The sequence below is a fragment of the Salvelinus namaycush genome, chromosome 7 (assembly GCF_016432855.1).
Source record: "Salvelinus namaycush isolate Seneca chromosome 7, SaNama_1.0, whole genome shotgun sequence".
Lineage (NCBI taxonomy): Eukaryota > Metazoa > Chordata > Actinopteri > Salmoniformes > Salmonidae > Salvelinus > Salvelinus namaycush.
The window spans coordinates 44,072,765-44,093,956 of NC_052313.1; the positions used below are offsets into that span (position 1 = coordinate 44,072,765).

The window sequence follows — 21,192 nt, forward strand, 5'->3', positions numbered from 1 at the left end:
CACATTTTAAAACATACTTTTATTGTCCCCAGCACAAGGTGCACCTGTGTAATGATCATGCTTTTTAATCAGCTTCTTGATGTGCCACTTGTCAGGTGGATGGATTATCTTGGCAAAGGAGAAATGCTCACTAACAATTGTGCACAACATTTGAGAGAAATAGGCTTTTTGTGATAATGGACAATTTCTGGGATCTTTTATTTCAGCTCATGAAACATGGGACCAACACTTTACATGCTGCGTTTATATTTTTGTTCCGTATATATCATATCACTTCACCCTAAGTAAACCCCTCTTTCTTTCTATCGTCCTTCTCCTTTCGCCTCAGACGTCCAACACCTTGTCGTGGGCATTGTACCTCTTGGCTCGCGACGCCGCGTCTCAGGACAGGCTGTACCGTGAGATCATGTCCGTGTGTCCGGGAAGACAGCAGCCCAGATCAGAGGACCTGAGCAGGATGCCCTACCTGAAGGCTGTCATCAAGGAGACTCTAAGGTGAATACACACACGCACGTAGGCACAGATGCATGTACACGTACACACATCCAGGTTCTGAGGTGAACACACGCGCACACACATGCACCAAGAACAGCGACCTGCAACTGGCCTCTTATTTTGAGCATGCCTGGTCAAAGAGTTTGTGTGCTTGCATTTCCCTTTCCCTAATTATACTGATGATGATAATGACTGATAAGTGAGTGCAGAGGGTCAAGGTATGGGACATGCTTTTTGGACAGTGTATATAAGGGGGGGGGGGGGGCGGCAGTGTCCTTATATAACCTGAATGGTGTGTTCAAATGTCATAAAGAACAGGTGTAAACTAACAGTGAAATGCTTACGGGCCCTTCCCAACAATGCAGAATACAATATATATTTTTTATAATAATAATAAATAAAAAAACATTAACACAAGGAATAAATACACAATAAGTAATGTTTACTTGGCTATATACACGGGGTACCAATACTGAGTCGATGTGCAGGTGTATGAGGTAATTGAGGTAGATATGTACATATCGGTAGGGGTAACGTGACTAGGCAACAGGATAGGATAGATAATAGACAGAAGCAGCAGCGTATGTGATGAGTGTGGATGTGTGTGTGTGGCAAATGTGTGCCTGTGTGTACGTGTTGTCTGTGGGTGAGTATGTGTAAGTGTAAGTATGTGTCAAAAAGAGTGTGCAAAAAGGGTCAATGCAGATAATCCAGGTAGCTACAGTTGAAGTCGGAAGTTTGCATACACTTATGTTGGATTCATTAAAACTCCACACATTTCTTGTTAACAAACTATCATTTTAGCAAGTCGGTTAGGACATCTACTTTGTAGATGACAAGTAATTTTCCCAACAATTATTTAAGGACAGATTATTTCACTGTATCACAATTCCAATGGGTCAGAAGTTTACATACACTAAGTTGACTGTGCCTTTAAACAGCTTGGAAAATTCCAGAAAATGATGTCATGGCATTAGAAGCTTCTGATAGGCGAATAGACATCATTTGAGTCAATTGGAGGTATACCTGTGGATGTATTTCAAGGCCTACCTTCAAACTCAGTGCCTCTTCGCTTGACATCATGGGAAAATCAAAAGAAATCAGCCAAGACCTCAGAAAAAAATTGTAGACCTCCACAAGTCTGGTTCATCCTTGGGAGCAATTTCCAAACGCCTGTACACAAGTATAAACACCATGGGACCACGCAGCCGTCATACCGCTCAGGAAGGAGACGCGTTCTGTCTCCTAGAGATGAACGTACTTTGGTGCGAAAAGTGCAAATCAATCCCAGAACAACAGCAAAGGACCTTGTGAAGATGCTGGAGGAAATGGGTACAAAAGTATCTATATCCACAGTAAAACGAGTCCTATATCGACATAACCTGAAAGGTCGCTCAGCAAGGAAGAAGCCACTGCTCCAAAACCGCCATAAAAAAGCCAGACTACGGTTTGCAACTGCACATGGGGACAAAGATCGTACTTTTTGGAGACATGTCTTCTGGTCTGATGAAACTAAAATATAACTGTTTGGCCATAATGACCATCGTTATGTTTGTAGGAAAAAGGGGGAGGCTTGCAAGCCGAAGAACACCATCCCAACTGTGAAGCACGGGGGTGGCAGCATCATGTTGTGGGGGTGCTTTGCTGCAGGAGGGACTGGTGCACTTCACAAAATAGATGGCATCATGAGGTAGGAAAATGATGTGGATATATTGAAGCAACATCTCAAGACATCAGTAAGGAAGTTAAAGCTTGGTCGCAAATGGGTCTTCCAAATGGACAATGACCCCAAGCATACTTCCAAAGTTGTGGCAAAATGGCTTAAGGGCAACAAAGTCAAGGTATTGGAGTGGCCATCACAAAGCCCTGACCTCGATCCTATAGAAAATTTGTGGGCAGAACTGAAAAAGCGTGTGCGAGCAAGGAGGCCTACAAACCTGACTCGGTTACACCAGCTCTGTCAGAAGGAATGGGCCAACATTCACCCAACTTATTGTGGGAGGCTTGTGGAAACGTTTGACCCAAGTTAAACAATTTAAATGCAATGCTACCAAATACTAATTGAGTGTGTGTAAACTTCTGACCCATTGGGAATGTGATGAAATAAATAAAAGCTGAAATAAATAATTATCTACTATTATTTGGACATTTCACATTCTTAAAATAAAGTGGTGATCCTAACGGACCTAAAACAGGGAATTTTTACTAGGATTAAATGTCAGGAATTGTGAAAAACTGAGTTTAAATGTATTTGGCTAAGGTGTATGTAAACTTCTGACTTCAACTGTATATGGTTAACTATTAACTAGAAGCTGTTCAGGAGACATTTTGCTCCCAGACTTAGCGCTCCGGTACCGTTTGCTGTGCTGTAGCAGATGATTTGGGTGGCTGGAGTCTTTGACAATTTTTAGGGCCTTCCTCTGACACCACCTTGTATAGAAATCCTGAATGACAGGCTTATAGAAGGAAATTGGCCCCCTCCACCTCTTCCTATATGGTCATAGCCATTTCTCCCGTGTGTCCTTGATTTTCTAATGATTCAAATGCTCAGTAACAGCATCTAGGTCAGAATCACAACCTGCCATTGCCAACTCTTTCTGGTGTTTAGGTGTATTAAAACTTTACCAAATACCAATGCTAAGTACCTTACTACCTTACTGAACCTTCCTAGCCACACAAAGGTGTATTTAAGGCAGTCCCTACAGAGGATCCCATGTTGCTGAAGCTGTTCTCTCTTCAGGATGTACCCTGTAGTTCCAGGGAATGGCCGTCTAACCGTAGACAATGACGTTGTTGTGGACAACTACTGGTTCCCAAAGAAGGTAGGGGCAGGCGATGAAGCGAGAAAGATATCAACACCCCTCTCTTTCACCTTTGTCAATACTTAAGAAATCCAAAAAAAAATCCCCCGAAGGATGTGATGTAATTTCCATGAAATTCTGTCAGTCTCTCTTTACTTCCTATATATCTACTTCCTCCTATTCCCCTCTCCCAGACCCAGTTCCATCTATGTCACTATGCTGCCAGTCATGACGAGGGGGAGTTTGTGGATGCAGAGTGTTTCAAGCCTGAGCGTTGGCTGCGAGGGCACCCAGAGTCGTACCAACACCACCCCTACAGCTCTATACCCTTCGGGGTGGGCGTGAGAGCCTGTGTGGGCAAGAGAGTGGCAGAGCTAGAGATGTACTTTGCACTCTCCAGGGTGAGTAAGATTAGTATTTCATTGATATTTTCAAGGAAGTATTGAGTAATAAAAAGCCATCAGTGCCAAAATGATGTTACCAGACGGTTGAAGGTGATTGTTGTTGGATGATTTTGTCCATCATCTGCGGTGATTTGCTAATGGTAAATCCCCAGAAGCAATTGGAGAGAGTGTGGGAACTTAAGTGTGCAACACTTCCAACAGGGGTGACGAACCCCATTTTTATGAGCGGCGCAATATTCTGCTTTTACTGTCCCAGTTGGCAAAATTTGGCATGGGACATTATAAAAGACTTAATTGTATGGTTGTAAACTTATTCTCTGGCTAGAGAGACGTCAGACAACCAGGTGGCTCATTAACACTAAACCCTTGACCTTGAACTCTTGTTCCTTCTCTACAGCTGATGCAGCATTATGAGATCCAGCCAGAGGATGGGGCCCCGACCACAGAGCCCAAGACTAGAACACTGCTCATCCCGTCCAAACCCATCACCCTGCGCTTCCTACCCCGAGCCTGAGGAGGGTGCCAGGGAGTTATAGAAAGAGATTGACAGGAGGGTCTGGTGTTGTGATGTGATAGCCTCCAGTCCCCTAGATCCCCTTAAACATAGCCGCAGGAAGTAGTTTGGGGGGGGGGGGGGGGGGTGCTGAAAAATAAAGTTTGCTCGTGCTACAGATAGCTTATATCGGTCCGCTAATACAGAACTAGTAAAGGCCCACTTTTGTGAAACAATTATATTATTATTATTTTATTTTTTATGATAATTTTTCAGGGGGTGCAGCAGCACCCTCAGCACCCCTATTTCCTGTGGCTATGCCATCAAATCAAATCTGATTCATATCAGGCATATCAGAGGTGTATGACTGGGACCTTTGTTCTGTTGACCTTTACTACGACGCTAATACTTACAGATTGATCTGCCCCTTAATAAATGCACATTGGTGTTGAGGAGAAATGTATCACTGTGTGTGTGTGTGTGTGTGTGTGTGTGTGTGTGTGTGTGTGTGTGTGTGTGTGTGTGTGTGTGTGAAGGGCAACATAATATAATATCATTAGATGCTAATACACTTTGAATATTTGTCTAGGGTATTGGCCATCAACCTTTTACTTCATTAAAAGTCTCTATGAAATGTGAACTAATGTGCCCACATTGGTTTCCTATGTCCTATATTAGCATTTAACAAGTGCTGGAAACTCTGTGGTCCATACAAAGATTAAAAGATGGGTTTTATTTACGTTAAATATTAGTTTGTATTGATGTTATTTATTAGGTTTAACTAAAGGGGGAAAGTAAGTTGTGTTAAATACAGCAGGTTGCAACTTGAAATATAGGTTTGTTAATAATCAAACATAACAGTTGGTGTTGAATCATATATTTGGTTTAAACAAATGTCCTATTTTATTTATTTAGAACCTAACTCATTTACTTGCAACTTGTTGAAGCATTTTTTTTACAGTACAGGCCACATAGGCATCAATCCTGTCGGCAGTTTTATGGATGATTAGGCCTACATTTTACATCTCACATATGGGCTATATTACAGGCCCATAGCCAACCTAGACATATTTGTTAAGTAGCTCATGGACCACAGTGTTGATAATTGGATATTGAGAAGGGTGAGCCGGTCAAGGATCGATTCGGACAAGGTGGTAAATTGTATGACAAGTGACAGTTTTATTCAGAGTGAAGATATCTGGTACAAGCGTATACGGTCTCGTTCCTTCGGCTCATAGAGAATCTCCAGAAAAAAGCCCAGATAACAGAAATGCATAGACATTTTATACAACACAGAAAGTAGGTTGAGTCTGGAAGTTCTGGTCCTTTGGTTGGTTCTGGACAGGTTGTTGTCTTCTCAGATTGGTCCTGATGAGCTGGGCGTCATCCTTCTGAGTCTTATAGCAAAAGTTCTTTGTTATCAAATGTTCAGCTAAGCAGGAGATTTTGTGTGTGCGTAGTCAGCCCTCTGTCCTTGGTTATGTGTGTGTGTCTCATTATTTCGTGAAATGCGGACCCAAGCACTCTTTTGATCAAAGCCTTTCCTTATCAGTGTTTATGAAAGGTTTACGTCAGCCCTCTGTCCTTGGGTGTGTGTGTGTCTGTCTCTGTATCTGTTTATAAGTGTGTGAGAAACCCTGCTTAGAAAGAAGTTAGTTATAACAATGTAATAGCAATATGCTTGTGTTATTTTAAATGGTATTTATTACAAATCCCTCTCTTCACGTCTCCAAAGAGACGTGACATAAACTAGGTAAAAGTAAGAAAAGCAAAAGTAAACAACCAGGGAAACTTTCTCAGAGAGAAAGTTTTGATTCCCTCTCTTCACGTCTCCAAAGAGACGTGACATAAACTAGGTAAAAGTAAGAAAAGCAAAAGTAAACAACCAGGGAAACTTTCTCAGAGAGAAAGTTTTGATTCCCTCTCTTCACGTCTCCAAAGAGACGTGACATAAACTAGGTAAAAGTAAGAAAAGCAAAAGTAAACAACCAGGGAAACTTTCTCAGAGAGAAAGTTTTGATTCCCTCTCTTCACGTCTCCAAAGAGACGTGACATAAACTAGGTAAAAGTAAGAAAAGCAAAAGTAAACAACCAGGGAAACTTTCTCAGAGAGAAAGTTTTGATTCCCTCTCTTCACGTCTCCAAAGAGACGTGACATAAACTAGGTAAAAGTAAGAAAAGCAAAAGTAAACAACCAGGGAAACTTTCTCAGAGAGAAAGTTTTGATTCCCTCTCTTCACGTCTCCAAAGAGACGTGACATAAACTAGGTAAAAGTAAGAAAAGCAAAAGTAAACAACCAGGGAAACTTTCTCAGAGAGAAAGTTTTGATTCCCTCTCTTCACGTCTCCAAAGAGACGTGACATAAACTAGGTAAAAGTAAGAAAAGCAAAAGTAAACAACCAGGGAAACTTTCTCAGAGAGAAAGTTTTGATTCCCTCTCTTCACGTCTCCAAAGAGACGTGACATAAACTATGAATGGCGTTTAATTAGTCATCAGTCCAATAGCCTGGCTCAGCATCCTCCAGGGCAAGCATAGGAAACATCTGTCCCTTCTCTGCCTGGTTGGGATCAATAGCAGTAGTTATGATCCTAGTGGTCAGCGTTCGAATACATGGAATGCAGCAGCATCCACAAAGCACCAGTATCGCAGTGAAGACAGATATAGATACCAGTATGGAGGAAACAAGCATCTTATATTTCCCAAACGCATCCATCCAAGAGTCCCACATAGAGGTGTCAACCCCGGAGTGGTGCTTCATCTTCTCATTAAGTGTACGAAGACCTTCTAAGGCAACAGTAAGACTACCATCAGTTGCTGTGTTATTGGGAATGAAAGTACAACATTGCTCTCCGAACATGGCACAAACACCTCCGCGTTCAGCCAACAACATATCCACCGCGATTCTATTTTGGAATGCCATCAGGGAAGTAGCTTCCAATTGGCCATGGACCGCCTCGAAGCCTTGTTGAGTCCAATTGTCCAGTTTCTGGACATTAAAATTAATGTAATTGATTCGGTCCACATTTTTATTAACTGTACACCACCAGCAAAATGATGATTCAAAACCCGCTGCAACCTGGTCTACGAGTTTATACTTATCTGGCACCCCCCTAGGGACTCCTATGGCGTCAATATAGGTGGGGTCTCCAGGATCCACTCCTGTTGATCTTTTGGACCGGGATAAATCCCCGTCCCTCTCTACACGGGCCATCAGGTCCTTTACTTCCATAGGATACACTGAAACAGGAAGAAGCAGAGAGACAAGAGCACAAAGACCAGTGGCATTCCCTGGCAGGCGGTCATATAGATGATTTCCTCCACACCACCACCAGACATCAGCTCTAGACACAGGTTGGAAAGGGGCATTAGGATTATAGGTGTTATTGCACCATTCATAAGGTAGTGCTCCCAGCATTGGAGGGCCAAGGGACATATTTATACAAGTAAAATTAGCCCTGGCAACCCGAGAAGAAAACATCGGGCCCTTTCTAGTACTTTTAACAATAGGGTAAAACTTGTCCCCTACGGAGCAGTTGGCAGTTGGGTTGTCATGTTTCATAACAGGAAGAAGACATACGTCAGGTAGGGTAGCCGGTACAATGCGAAGGAGTGGACGGGCCCCCATACATACCACACAGCTCTGGTGGGTGGCCTTTCCAGCCTCCTCAGTCACCAATAAGGATGAGCAAGGACCAAAAGGAGACCACTCCAATAACTACACCTGGAGTGGCCAATCACACATTAGTAACCAAAAAACGAGAATATGTTAAACCCTCAGGTCCATCCCTCTATACAACCTGTACCAGGTGGGCTCGTCGCCACCCGGGAACTTCAAACCTTCACAACAGGGAGGACAAACATCACTTTTTTATTCATTCGACAACATCAACTACAGCGAACCAAGGGTCTTCCTCTGTCAGGCCCACTCTCCTGCGAAAGCTTGATTCCGTATCAGCCTCTCCTACTGGAGCATCAAGCAGCGGCATCATACCAGAGGCCCTTGCCACATCTGTAACAGACTTCTTCAAACAAGGTATGATACAGGCAGCACAGAAATGAAAAACAACAACTAGTGTCAGAAATCCAGTAATCATCACTGCAGTGCACTTACCAAACCAACCACCCAGCCAAGGGACCAGTCCACTCTCCTCCACACCTGCAAGACCCCCCACCTCCACTGATAACCTTGCCAACCCACTCAGAGCTTTTGAAATGCTCCCATCCGGACTAGTATTGTTACATACACCTGCCTGGTCGGCCAGAATCATGTCCAGTGCTAGTCTATTTTGTCTACTGGTTTGAGAGGTAGCATCCAATTGTTCAGCCATCCCTGTAAGTGCTGTGTGGGTGTATTTAACAAATCATTATTAATTATAGTAGATATAATTGACCCAGGCATTTTGTTTAGCATCAACAATAGCTGGGCCAATGATGGGCATCAGATGCCACAGGCCATCTTTCCTGTTTAATGTCTGGAATTCGTGGGGGACCCCTATTGGGACCCCCAACAGGTTGGTGTGAATGTTATCTGTACCCTCGGACCAAGGAGCGTCACGATTCTGCCGTCTCCTGGATTGGTCCCAAGCCTCTGTCATGTGCAGCTCCCAAAAGTTGGTTAGCTGTAACCTCAATAATAGGCAATGGTGTTTATCAGACTGGCCAAAACACATGTTCCCTGATAATCTCCTTTCAAAATGGGGTCAACCGCCTGGCAGGTCCACACATCCACCATACATCAGCAACACCTCTAGTTAATAGTGACATTAGTGATGCAGGCAGCAGTAGGGAACCTCCCATAGTCCATACCTCTACCTGTACCAGTGTTACAGCTGTAATATCCCCCATATGCCTTAACCCCCCATGGTGTCTTCTGGGGACGGACTTCTGGGAACACAAGACTCAGAGTTTTACACAGGGTTGAATTTGACTTAAACTTTCCAATATGCACATCCAACCTTCCCCCTTACTTAGGGCAAATGGGTGAGCAGCCAGAATAGGTCTGGCATGTCCACATACGACACAGTCCTTTTTATTAAGTGTTTTGTAGGTCAACCACATATTCTCCCTTTTCTCATAACCGGTTTCAGTCCCCAATTGGTCACTATCTGAGATGTCTTTTACATTTATTACCTATACCAGATTGTAGAGTTCAGGTGATGGCGTAGGACTTGGTCTTGAAGTGGTGGAGGAGGCCGGCTGAACCTGGTCTGTCGGAACTGGTGGCGGTTCTGGCAGCACTGCGATGGTAACATCCCCATCGTATCCTAAACAGACAACTCAGGACTACAAGCAATCCTGTAAAGCCCCCTCCTCTCCCAGAGAACACATCATCAGCCAGAGATCAAGCAACACTTTCACTTCTATGAACAAACACAGTGAGGAAAGGTCGGGGGCAGGGAATTCTTCATTAAGGAGTTGATCCCCGAACTCTATTAGTAACGGTTCTTCTCCTTAACTCTGTGATCATTCGACAGTGTCAGTGTGTCTCACCCTCCAAGTGCGATATGCCCCCAGGTCGGGTGAATCACCTTCTCCTTTAATTCACCTGTAATGCATAAAATCTTGGACATACAGGTTTGGTTAATAAACAGTTTGTCATTTGTTCTATCTGATTATATATTTAACTTCTATGCCTATTTTTTAGCTAGATTTTTTTTTAAATTAGTTTATTATCCAATAGGCCCCATCCTATCCTAGACCACAATGTACCCCTCCCCCGTTTGATACCTGGCTCTGCCCAGGTATCAACCTTACCTATTCTAAATAATGACTTAGTAAAATATTCTTATGTTCTACATTATTATGTAAGACCGCCCCTTTCATTTTCCACATGTCCAATTCTCCCTTTTGTCTCCATTCAGTAACTGTTATCTACCCATTCTGTTATCTCTGTCCTGGCGCCCCTTCCAAAACTCCCTTCTCTGCTCTCAAACCTTCAAGGTCTCAGCAGTGCGGGGAGGGCCACTCTGTCTGCCCTTTCCCTTATCTGTCTGTAGCTTGGTCCCAAACATTAACTAAGTGTCTCACTGTTTTGACTTTATCTAAAATCATGGATTTAAAATTAACAACATGTCTTATAGTGTCAATCTCTAAAGTCCTTACATAACCTTAATAAACCTATCTCTATCTTCTTATGGCCAAAATAAATGCTAACCATATAAATTCCTTTCTTTACTAATAAGCTCTCTATCACTTTTATTTCCATGCCCTATCATTAGTCTGTAAATTTAATCTAAATAAATTATTAAATGTATTCTCTCTACTCCGAATTGGTTCTAAGTTTTTTCTGTCACCAGCACTCAAACAGGCTCCCGTTTGCTGGGAGACCGTTGAGTGCTGCAATACTGCCATCTTCTGTCCATTCTCTGTACAGCTCTCCACCCCCAACTATTCTAAGAGTTATGAGTGTGTGGAGGAATATCACAAATAAGGGGCCAGATATCCCTAATCTCGCCCAGGGAGGGAGATATCCCTCTAACTGGGAGAGGTTCCTTTTTCAGGGGAGGCGAAGTTTGATGCCGCATCACCTGAGTCAGGAGTGTCTTAATTTGGAATCGAATTTAGGCCGCTCAAATCGGCTCTGACTTCTGTAAGGAATTGGAGCTAGAGTGCAATGTGTGAGGTGGTGCCAAGGTGCGCCTGATTTACCTTTGACCTGAACTGAGTGTGAAGTAACCTCCTTCACTTCGTACAGTTCAGTCCACCTGGGTTCCAGCCACTTTCTCTTGTGGACTCTTACCCCACCCAGTCACCATTTTACATTCCGTGGTGGCGTGCCTCCTGGCAGCTTCCCCTCTCGGACCTTGCGAACCTGGGTAGAGAGTGCTACAGAGAGTTCCGTCAGTTTCCTTACATAATCAGTCATACCTATCTGGTGTACATCAAGAGCGGGCATATGACCTCCCTCTCTTGGTGGTCCTTTTCTTCTTAAACAAATGACTTTTATTCTTTTCTACCTCCCTGTCTCTAGCTTCCTGCACTGCCTCTCTCAGTCCGCCTTCCATCGTACTCAGTTGGACCCTGCTTGGCGGCCCCCCTCCTAGATAACCTACCTGTGTCTATCTTCAACTTCAACCCTTCCCAAACCTTCCTTATCGACTTCCACTGTTCTTTTCCCCCTGACCTGTCCTGTACTTTCTGATCTAGAAAATCGTTAAATTTTAGCTTTGGAGTATTTGGGGTCGTCATATTTTATTTTAATGCAGTGGAATTTATTACAGAATAGTTTTGGTAATGTGTGTGCGTATATCAGTGTATATGTTTGACTATCCGACTGTACTTAGCCCGTCACTGGATAAAATCCAGCAATGTATCCCTGGAGACAAGTACTCTGCCTTAACTCAGAGCTCCTCCCTCGTACACTCGGAATTTAATTTTTCTATGTATCGTTTGTTTATCAGGCGTTGTGGAACGTGCAAAATTTCTCAGTCCTAATAATATTCTTTCTCAGTTTAAACCAACACCAATAATTTTTTACATGTATACATTAAACATTTACATTTTTCCCACTATGAACATTACCCTTTAGACGTTGAACACTTAGACTTTAGACATTGGAAACATTACACTTAAACATTGAACATTTTTCAACCTGGCGCCTACAAACACAAATAGACTATTCTTCACCGGACAATCGCCCGGACTATTGAATAAGTCTAGCCTACTCCTCACCGGTCACAGCCGGACTATATGAATAGGTCTTGACAAACTTTACCCCACTCCTCACCGGTCACAGCCGGACTATATGGATGGGGATGGAACAAGCCTATCCTTCACCGGCTGAATAGCCGGACTATTGAATAATCCCTATCCCAATTTTAAGCCTACCCTTCACCGACTGAATAGCCGGACTATTGAATAGTGCTTACTATATTCCTCACCGGACACAGCCGGACTATACGAATAGTTCTTTTTATCACAAATTAAGCCTATTCCTCATCGGTCACAGCCGAACTATATGAATAGCACTTTTAACACAAATTAAGCCTATTCCTCATCGGTCACAGCCGAACTATATGAATAGCACTTTTAACACAAATTAAGCCTATTCCTCATCGGTCACAGCCGAACTATATGAATAGCACTTTTAACACAAATTAAGCCTATTCCTCATCGGTCACAGCCGAACTATATGAATAGCACTTTTAACACAAATTAAGCCTATTCCTCATCGGTCACAGCCGAACTATATGAATAGCACTTTTAACACAAATTAAGCCTATTCCTCATCGGTCACAGCCGAACTATATGAATAGCACTTTTAACACAAATTAAGCCTATTCCTCATCGGTCACAGCCGAACTATATGAATAGCACTTTTAACACAAATTAAGCCTATTCCTCATCGGTCACAGCCGAACTATATGAATAGCACTTTTAACACAAATTAAGCCTATTCCTCATCGGTCACAGCCGAACTATATGAATAGCACTTTTAACACAAATTAAGCCTATTCCTCATCGGTCACAGCCGAACTATATGAATAGATCTTAATACTTACAAATTATTCCCACATATGTTCACTTCACTGTCGTTCACATGTCATTTATATATGTAAATTTACTCAAGAATCCATACTCACACTCGGTAGTACTGATCAAAATTTGGATAGACTATACGACAATATGCAAAGTTTGATTTAACAGGTCTTGCTTACCTTGTTTATTGGTCGACCAGAAGATCAGTTCCCCGAGCTGAGCAGGATTGTTGACCTCCCCCCAAAGATTTCACCTGTCCTCCGCGAACCGTCCTTCCACCAACTCGCCCCCTCACATCCACATCAACCACTCTGGACCGGGTATCTAGATAACCATCCTCTGCTTACCATGTTTTTGTTGATAATTGGATATTGAGAAGGGTGAGCCGGTCAAGGATCGATTCGGACAAGGTGGTAAATTGTATGACAAGTGACAGTTTTATTCAGAGTGAAGATATCTGGTACAAGCGTATACGGTCTCGTTCCTTCGGCTCATAGAGAATCTCCAGAAAAAAGCCCAGATAACAGAAATGCATAGACATTTTATACAACACAGAAAGTAGGTTGAGTCTGGAAGTTCTGGTCCTTTGGTTGGTTCTGGACAGGTTGTTGTCTTCTCAGATTGGTCCTGATGAGCTGGGCGTCATCCTTCTGAGTCTTATAGCAAAAGTTCTTTGTTATCAAATGTTCAGCTAAGCAGGAGATTTTGTGTGTGCGTAGTCAGCCCTCTGTCCTTGGTTATGTGTGTGTGTCTCATTATTTCGTGAAATGCGGACCCAAGCACTCTTTTGATCAAAGCCTTTCCTTATCAGTGTTTATGAAAGGTTTACGTCAGCCCTCTGTCCTTGGGTGTGTGTGTGTCTGTCTCTGTATCTGTTTATAAGTGTGTGAGAAACCCTGCTTAGAAAGAAGTTAGTTATAACAATGTAATAGCAATATGCTTGTGTTATTTTAAATGGTATTTATTACAACAGCCACAGGTACGTAAGGCAACTCAGAACACTGGATGTATTTAGTTGAATATTCATATTTATTTGATGTTTAGAATAGTTTTAAAAAATAAGTGTATGCAGAACATCTCACACTGTCCTCCATATTTTGTCCTATAGAGCGCTTCCTCCCTCTTATCCTCATCCATCCAGCCCTGCACTTTTCCCTAGAATGGTATGCCCCGGCATGAGCCTATTGAGCCTGCTGATGCGATATGTCTCCTCTGTACACCCTGGACGCTCATATTATTTTTGTCGGCAGCACTCTGCAAAGCCTCGAATGTGGATTGGACGAAGATGTAGGATACATCTCTAAAATGATGCTATACAAGTATAGTATATGTTATATAATGTAGACTAGTCACGGTATATTTTTTGAATTAGCCTACAGTTGTTTTGTGTGCCTGGCTACGTTGGATTACCTGGAGTAGCTAGAATCATCGGTCGCGCCCTTGTGGGCTTTGACTGTCTATCCTCTTCATAGGGGGTGAGTATCAAAATGAGGGATGCTGAAGGAGTCGTTTTTGGACAAGATGCGGACAGAATGGTTGGGGCAGTGCTTCGTAGGATGCTGAGGCTTTTCGATGGTGAGTTGCTGCAGACGGGTCGCGTCTTTATTTGCTCATCATAGGAACCATTCGAATGGACATTCCATGCCGCGGGCATCCCAGGCCGAACCGTTTTCCACTGGCCTAGCTACTCATCGGCTGCGATGGCAATTGGTTCGCTATGGTTCGGTCGCTAATGTCAAATCCTACGGAATGGTTGTTTACGTCTAATTAATTAGGTCAGACCTCTACAAGTCCGACGGCACAATAGTATCAATTCCATCATTTAATTTCTGCATTGTCCATGATGTCCACAAAGCACAAGTGTGCAAAGATTCCATTCAATGGTGCTTCTATCACGGGGTCATTGTCCGTTACATTACAATACAAATGTGGTGTAGACGCGTTGCGTAGGCAACATAGCATAATCTATTATAAAGCGCAAACCAGGGAAATGCCACCGCCATACATCCAGTCTAAATAGATAGGTAGGCTAAGCCCGTGGAGGTGTGAGTGACTGACTGGGTGTCAGGCCAGGTCGGGGCACCTCAATGCTGTGGAATAACCCACTGAGTTAAAGCCTAGGCTATTAGCTCAGGGAAACTAAGTCTTTAGGTCTCACTGGTGTGTTGTGGAAAGAACGCGTCCAGTTGTCATTGAGTCACAGGGGAAACACATTGAAGATAATACTACCTGCTCTGTCGCCTAACAGACAGGATATCACTTGTATGGCTGTCTGTGTATTATTATTCTAGTGAGGCAGTCAATCTGTCAACCCCACAGCCTTCATGCTGTGAGGTTCTCCTTAGCCTGTTGGTGGTGCACTCTGGTTTGAATGATCCTAGAGGAAAAACAAACAGACAACATCTTGAGCCTTGTTGACAACAATCTGGCGTCTGTGTCTCTCTCGTTTCATATCTCTCTCTCTTTCTACCTCTCTCATGTTTAGTGTAGATTCTATCTCCTAGTGTAAACATCTGCCTTCCAGAGAAATCACAGGCTATGATAACACATGGACATGTTTACTTTCTCACGCACACTGAAAGGTGTGTGGGTGTATGTAACAGTATAGCTTCCTTCCCTCTCCTCGCCCCTACCTGGGCTCGAACCAGGGACCCTCTGCACACATGAACAACTGACACCTACGAAGCATCTTTCCCATCACACCACAAAACCCCTCTGCAAGGGGAACAACTACTTCAGGTCTCAGAGCGAGTGACGTCACCGATTGAAACGCTATTAGCGCGCACCACCGCTAACTAGCCAGCCATTTCACATCGGTTACACTTACACGTGTTTGTCAGTGGTGGAGATGCACGTTGCCCATTGATTTCCATGGCAGCAGTGGAACAGCCGTGCCCTGAAAACAAACATGCCCTGACACTGATCCAATTGGAAAGCTGAACCACCCAGGTTCCACTTCATTATCCTGACCTCTGACCTGTCCTGTTCCAACCCGTTCTCAGAACAGGCCAGGCAGCGCAAGGCAATGTCAATAGACCTACATAGGAACAAAACACTGTGGCTGAGTGACCATCTAATTAGCGCTGTCTATCTGTCCTCATCGTGACCCTTTGTTGGCATCCTAACTGTCATGTGTTGTCATATCGACCAATGGAAGCATTGTTCTTTTAACAACAAAAACAAGTCTAATTGCATGGATTTATTCCATTAATTAATCACTGTGTTGATTGAATTGCATGATGGCTCCATTGATGAGGGAGTTCATGAAGACGATTGATTGATTCATGACAGAGGTCGTTGCTGTGTTGTTATTTGACCGTGCTAGTTTAGAGGTCAGGGGTCATACGAGTGTGCAGCCTGAATTAAGGAACTGAAAAGCAAAAGTCCATCCTCGACATGCACACGTACACACAAACAGGAATGTCGTATTGCTTATCAGACAGGTGTTTTGTTTTACATTCTGAAATCCTCTATTTCTGTGAGTGACCTTTTTGTACACAGATTTATGGAGATTAAGGAATTCGTTTTAATTATGGAGATGAGCGTAGCTACGATGCTCTAATCCCATGTCCTGATGAGCTGCTGAGATATTTTTTTAGATTATGTTGCGCTAAATGAAATAACTTCATTCGGAGAGAGATATCTTTATTGCCTACTGTGTGTGTGGTCGAATGATGGCTAAGTGTCAGGCTGCCAGTAGTTTAAGTGCACGACTTCCTCTCATTCCCTTCCCATCATCGCCTCTGAATTCGAGGAACAAATCATCCAGTCATTCATTTCAAACCATTGCGAAGAAAAGAAAAGAGACGAGGAAACACACATTTGAGAGTATAGAGGGATGAGGATGTGGCGAGGTGAATCATTATGCAGCAAGATACAGTTCCTGAATGATCAAGAGTGGGAGGTCTTTGGGATATTATCGAACTCCTTCCTCGGGGTGCACAGGAAGAAAGTGTGTAGGGGTTCAGGGAAGTGTTGTGAACACCGAGGGGCCTATACTGCAGGAGCATCTTGAAGACGGTGTGGAGACGGAGGCTTTGCTGGCCAACTGTCCCAGTTATGTAACAATGACAACGCTAGGTAAAGACTAATAACAGCGTTCACACTCAAAAGGAGCGAGGGACATGGAGGAAGAAGAGCAGAGAGAACGTAGAGAAGTGATAGAGGAGAGAGTTGGGGAATGGGATGCACATGCATGACGGAATGATAGCAGAAGACGCAATATAAAAGTTGTGGGATACAGACAGAGATGGAGAGAGTGAGTAAGGGAAAGGGAGGTGAATTGAGGAGAGGTGAAGCGTGTTTGCACGAGGGGTGTGAATGAGATGGAATTGTAATAGCATTAGTCCAGTCCTCTGCTGTCCTTCCCCCTGGCTACAGATAGCAGGTCCCAATCACATTATCTGTCTTCGTTCAGAACACACACACACACACACACACACACACACACACACACACACACACACACACACACACACACACACACACACACACACACAAGATCAGACTGGGACTAACTGAATCATAAGTCTGAAGAGCATAAACAGTAATACGCTGAATTTAGTTTTACAACTGCCTAAGGTCTAGCCCTTGTTTCTGGACCTCAATCATTTGGCCTAGTGAATAAATGAATAAATACAGGTGAGTCGGTTCAATTAGAAGAGTCAGTAGAGAGAGAGAGACTCTTTTCTATGGGAATAATAAACCACTGCAAGTCACCTCTAGGTTCACACACAGAAGGAATTCAACTCCCTTAGATTCCCACTAGACTGCCTGGGTCTCTTTTGAGAGATGCGTTAAGTGGTCTGTTCAGTTCATTAACGACTCCAAAGGAACTCCATCCCAGAGAGAGTGTAGGAGCTGCAGCCTCCGCAGTCTGCTGGGGAAAACAATTGGTAGCATTCATGGCCATGTCCACTGACACACAAAGCTCTCATAGATAAACCCATCGTTCTCTCTCTATCTGCCCCCGGATCCACCCCACCATCACCACCCCCTTTTATGGGCAGAATGAAGAGATTTCTAGTCCATCCAGTCTGATGGGCTAGCTGACCCATTGATGAGAGCCAATTGGGTTTACGTGACAGTTGCTGTCACTACGCCATTATCTGCTATACCAGGCAGGATTTACTGAAGTAGGATCCTATATATTTTGCCCATTATGTGCCACCTTTGGGCCACCGACTGTCTAACCAGGTGATCCCCAGGCCAGACATCCTCGTCTAACCCAGGTCCACACCACTCTGCCTGGGCCTCCACGGAGAAGCTCTGCCTGGGCCTAGTATCAAAACCAGAGCCAGAGGACAAATAAATAGACCAACAACGAGCCTGAAGTGGCCAAGTCTAACATCATGTCTCCTTTCTCTGGTAGGATTTGACATTTTTAGTTGAATCACTATCTACTGCCCCCTCAAGTGTTTCTCATTGTCCCTATGGTGCCCCGACACAGCAGCCTGGCTCTTACAGGACTGTCTGTCTCTCACTGTGCCCTCTTTATGAAGTTGACATACACACCAATGATCTCTCTTGCCACCACGGCTGTCCTAGTTACCACGGTGGCGCAGCCTGTCGCGTTTCCACAGCGACCACAGTCAGTCAGACATCAGTGATGGATATTGATCGACATGTGCGGGCGGCTTCAGAGGTTCGGGGTTGAATTGAACAGCTATATTGATTGATAACTGTCACTGTTATCGCCGCTAAACCCTTGTATCCAATTCCACGAGTTATAGCTCTTCATCGGAACTTGGCTCTGATAGGAAGTGTGTGATCTTAATCTGTGAGCTCGGTCTGTCACACACACACCTCACGGAATTCTCACAGTAGTTCATTGGCCTTCCTTCAGTTACGTGGGCATCATTCATTCATCCTAGCCTGGCTGGTCCCAGATCTGTTTCTGCTCTTGCCAACTCCTTTGGTGTCATTGTCAAGACAAACATGTTTGGCATAACAATTCCATAAGGAGTTGGCAAAAGAGGAGAAACAGATCTGGGACCAGCCGGGCTTCATTGATCTCAAAACGTTCTACATAACCTCGTGTCTGCTGCACTAGGTTGTTTCTTTTGGTTGTGCCCTTAATTCAATTGGGGAGAGAACAAGAGGTAAGACCGGCGAACCCAAGGATATCTGTAGCTACCGATAGGGGAAGGGAGAGACCGAGGAAACGAGAGAGAGAGAGAATGGAATGATGCAATCTTTACTTGATCAGACTACTGATTATGAAGTTGATGAAGGAGGAGATCAGAAGCGAAAAAGGAACGCGACCGGCAACACAGACGCCATTTTGTATCTGTGTGACTGTGGGATTGGACATAAAAATGTAGTTTCACCCAATGGAATAAATCGAACGTGAAAGTGTATATTTCCTGAAGAAAATGTGTGCGCTTGCTTCATTGTGTTTTTTGAAAAGCACACTAATTGTCCTCCTAGCTCCGAAACAGTGAGAGAACATCTGGGCGACCCTATGAAGACATTCAGTAGCAGCGACAGACCAGAAGCCCACAGCAGCAGTAACACAGTGAGAGAACATCTGGGCGACCCTATGAAGACATTCAGTAGCAGCGACAGACCAGAAGCCCACAGCAGCATTAACACAGTGAGAAAACATCTGATGAAGTCTATAAAAGACATTTAGTAGCAGCGACAGACTAAAGCCCACAGCAGCAGCAACACAGTAACATCGTGAGTAATGCATTATGAAGTGGTTATGTAAGCAAGCACTGGGGAATGGCGAGCCCATTGGTAGATCTGGCCTTCTATCTTTCTTTATCTTGCTTTTATTTATTTTTCTTGTTCCCCTTTTTCACTTTTATTCACCCTTTCTTTTCTTTCTTCTGTGTCGTCTCCGGTCTCATTCATGCAATTCACTTCCTGCTCTCACCCCATGTTCTTGGGAAATGCTACAAAGAGATGTAGAGTGTATGCGGGGTCGTACATATGAGAGTTATGCTATATGGCTCCCGAGTGGCGCAGCGGTCTAAGGCACTGCATCTCAGTGCAACAGTCCCCGGTTCGAATCCAGGCTGTATCACATCCGGCTGTGATTGGGAGTCCCATAAGGGCTGCGCATAATTGGCCCAGCGTCATCCGGGTTTGGCCGGGGGGTAGGCCGTCATTGTAAATAAGAATTTGTTCTTTACTGACTCGCCTAGTTTCAATAAAGGTTATATATGGTTGGCCTGAGCCTGTGCTGGGTATCACACGTGTCACAGCTGTTGCCCACTCACTACAGTGGGATGATCATACACGGTGACATGTCCACTAGTGTTCTTCTCACGACACTGTGTCACTGTGAGAACGAGAGAGACTGTCATCTGTAGTGACACATTTGTTTTGTATTGACAAGAACACTGAGATGACTAAATAGGTTCGTGCAATCTGCTAATGGAGGCAGCCACTCTCTCTCTCACACACACACACATATCCCTCTCCCTCCAACACACACAACCCCCCACACCAAGGTACATACTGTCCTTAAACATATATCAAAAGGTGTCTGTGGAGACGTAGGAGGATGAGTATTATATTATGTCTGCGTACCAAATGGCACTCTATTCTCTATTTAGTGCACTGGGCTCAGGTCAAAAGTAGTGCAGTATATTGGGAATAGAGTGCCATTTGGGATGCAGCTGATGTCCTGCTGGTTGTGCGTGTGTGTGTGGAGACTGGAGCGAGTCCAGTTCCTGTACGGTGGGTTGTGGGTAGTCACCAGTCAGCATGGTTACATCTTTGGTTACATCACCCCCAGACTGCACTGCCAGGATGTAGCACGACAACAGCTTTACAGGAAGAGGAGGTGGCTTGAGTGGGCTGTGTGGGGGAAGGGGGGGGGGGGGGGGGGGGGTCCGGACTGTGTGTGTGTCAGCGTATCTCCAGTCATTCACTGGGCTACTTATTTGGTACACGCTTTGGCTAGGCGTCAGTCACGATGACTGTGGCGCAGATGCAGAAATATAGTCACCCACATACACCATTCGGTACTGATCATTGTTGTATCTAAATGAGACTGACGGAAGACTTTGTTAGAATTCTCACCCACATTGTTAGTCAGCCCTCTTCTTGAAGGACATTCTTTGATGACATTTATACAGAAGCACTGACATTTCCATCCTAAACATACAGCCAGTCACTACACTGTGGTGCCACACATCAATCAATCAATCAAATGTATTTATAAAGCCCCTTTTTACATCAGCCGATGTCACAAAGTGCTGTACAGAAACCTAGCCTAAAACCCCAAACAGCAAGCAATGCAGGTGTAGAAGCAGCTAAGAGCAACTCTCTCAGAGAGTACTATAGAGATTGGTCCTGTTCGTGAATGAGGCTTATGAGCATTGCAGACACGCACACACACACATACTCATCTCCATGTTGCTGAGGCGCTCAGCAAGATGATCTGGGGCTGACTAAAGCCATGGCTTCCTGTCCCTCCTAGCCCCTCTCTCCCCACCCCACTAGAATCAATCAGAAATGGCAGGGCTATTGTACAGAGATACCACCCCTTTCACTGTCATCCCTCT

General features: G+C 44.1%; 1 protein-coding gene across 1 annotated transcript in view; it reads left to right on the plus strand.

Annotated features, from left to right (window-relative positions):
* The window catches only part of LOC120050736 (cytochrome P450 27C1-like), a 16,258-nt gene extending 11,908 nt beyond the window's left edge, over positions 1-4,350 (plus strand). The window contains exons 7-10 of the mRNA XM_038997298.1: positions 329-495; positions 3,236-3,317; positions 3,491-3,697; positions 4,098-4,350. Coding sequence (XP_038853226.1) covers positions 329-495; positions 3,236-3,317; positions 3,491-3,697; positions 4,098-4,214 — 573 coding nt within the window. The 3' untranslated portion in view covers positions 4,215-4,350. The remainder of the gene's footprint in view (positions 1-328; positions 496-3,235; positions 3,318-3,490; positions 3,698-4,097) is intronic.
* Positions 4,351-21,192: the final 16,842 nt, after the last annotated feature.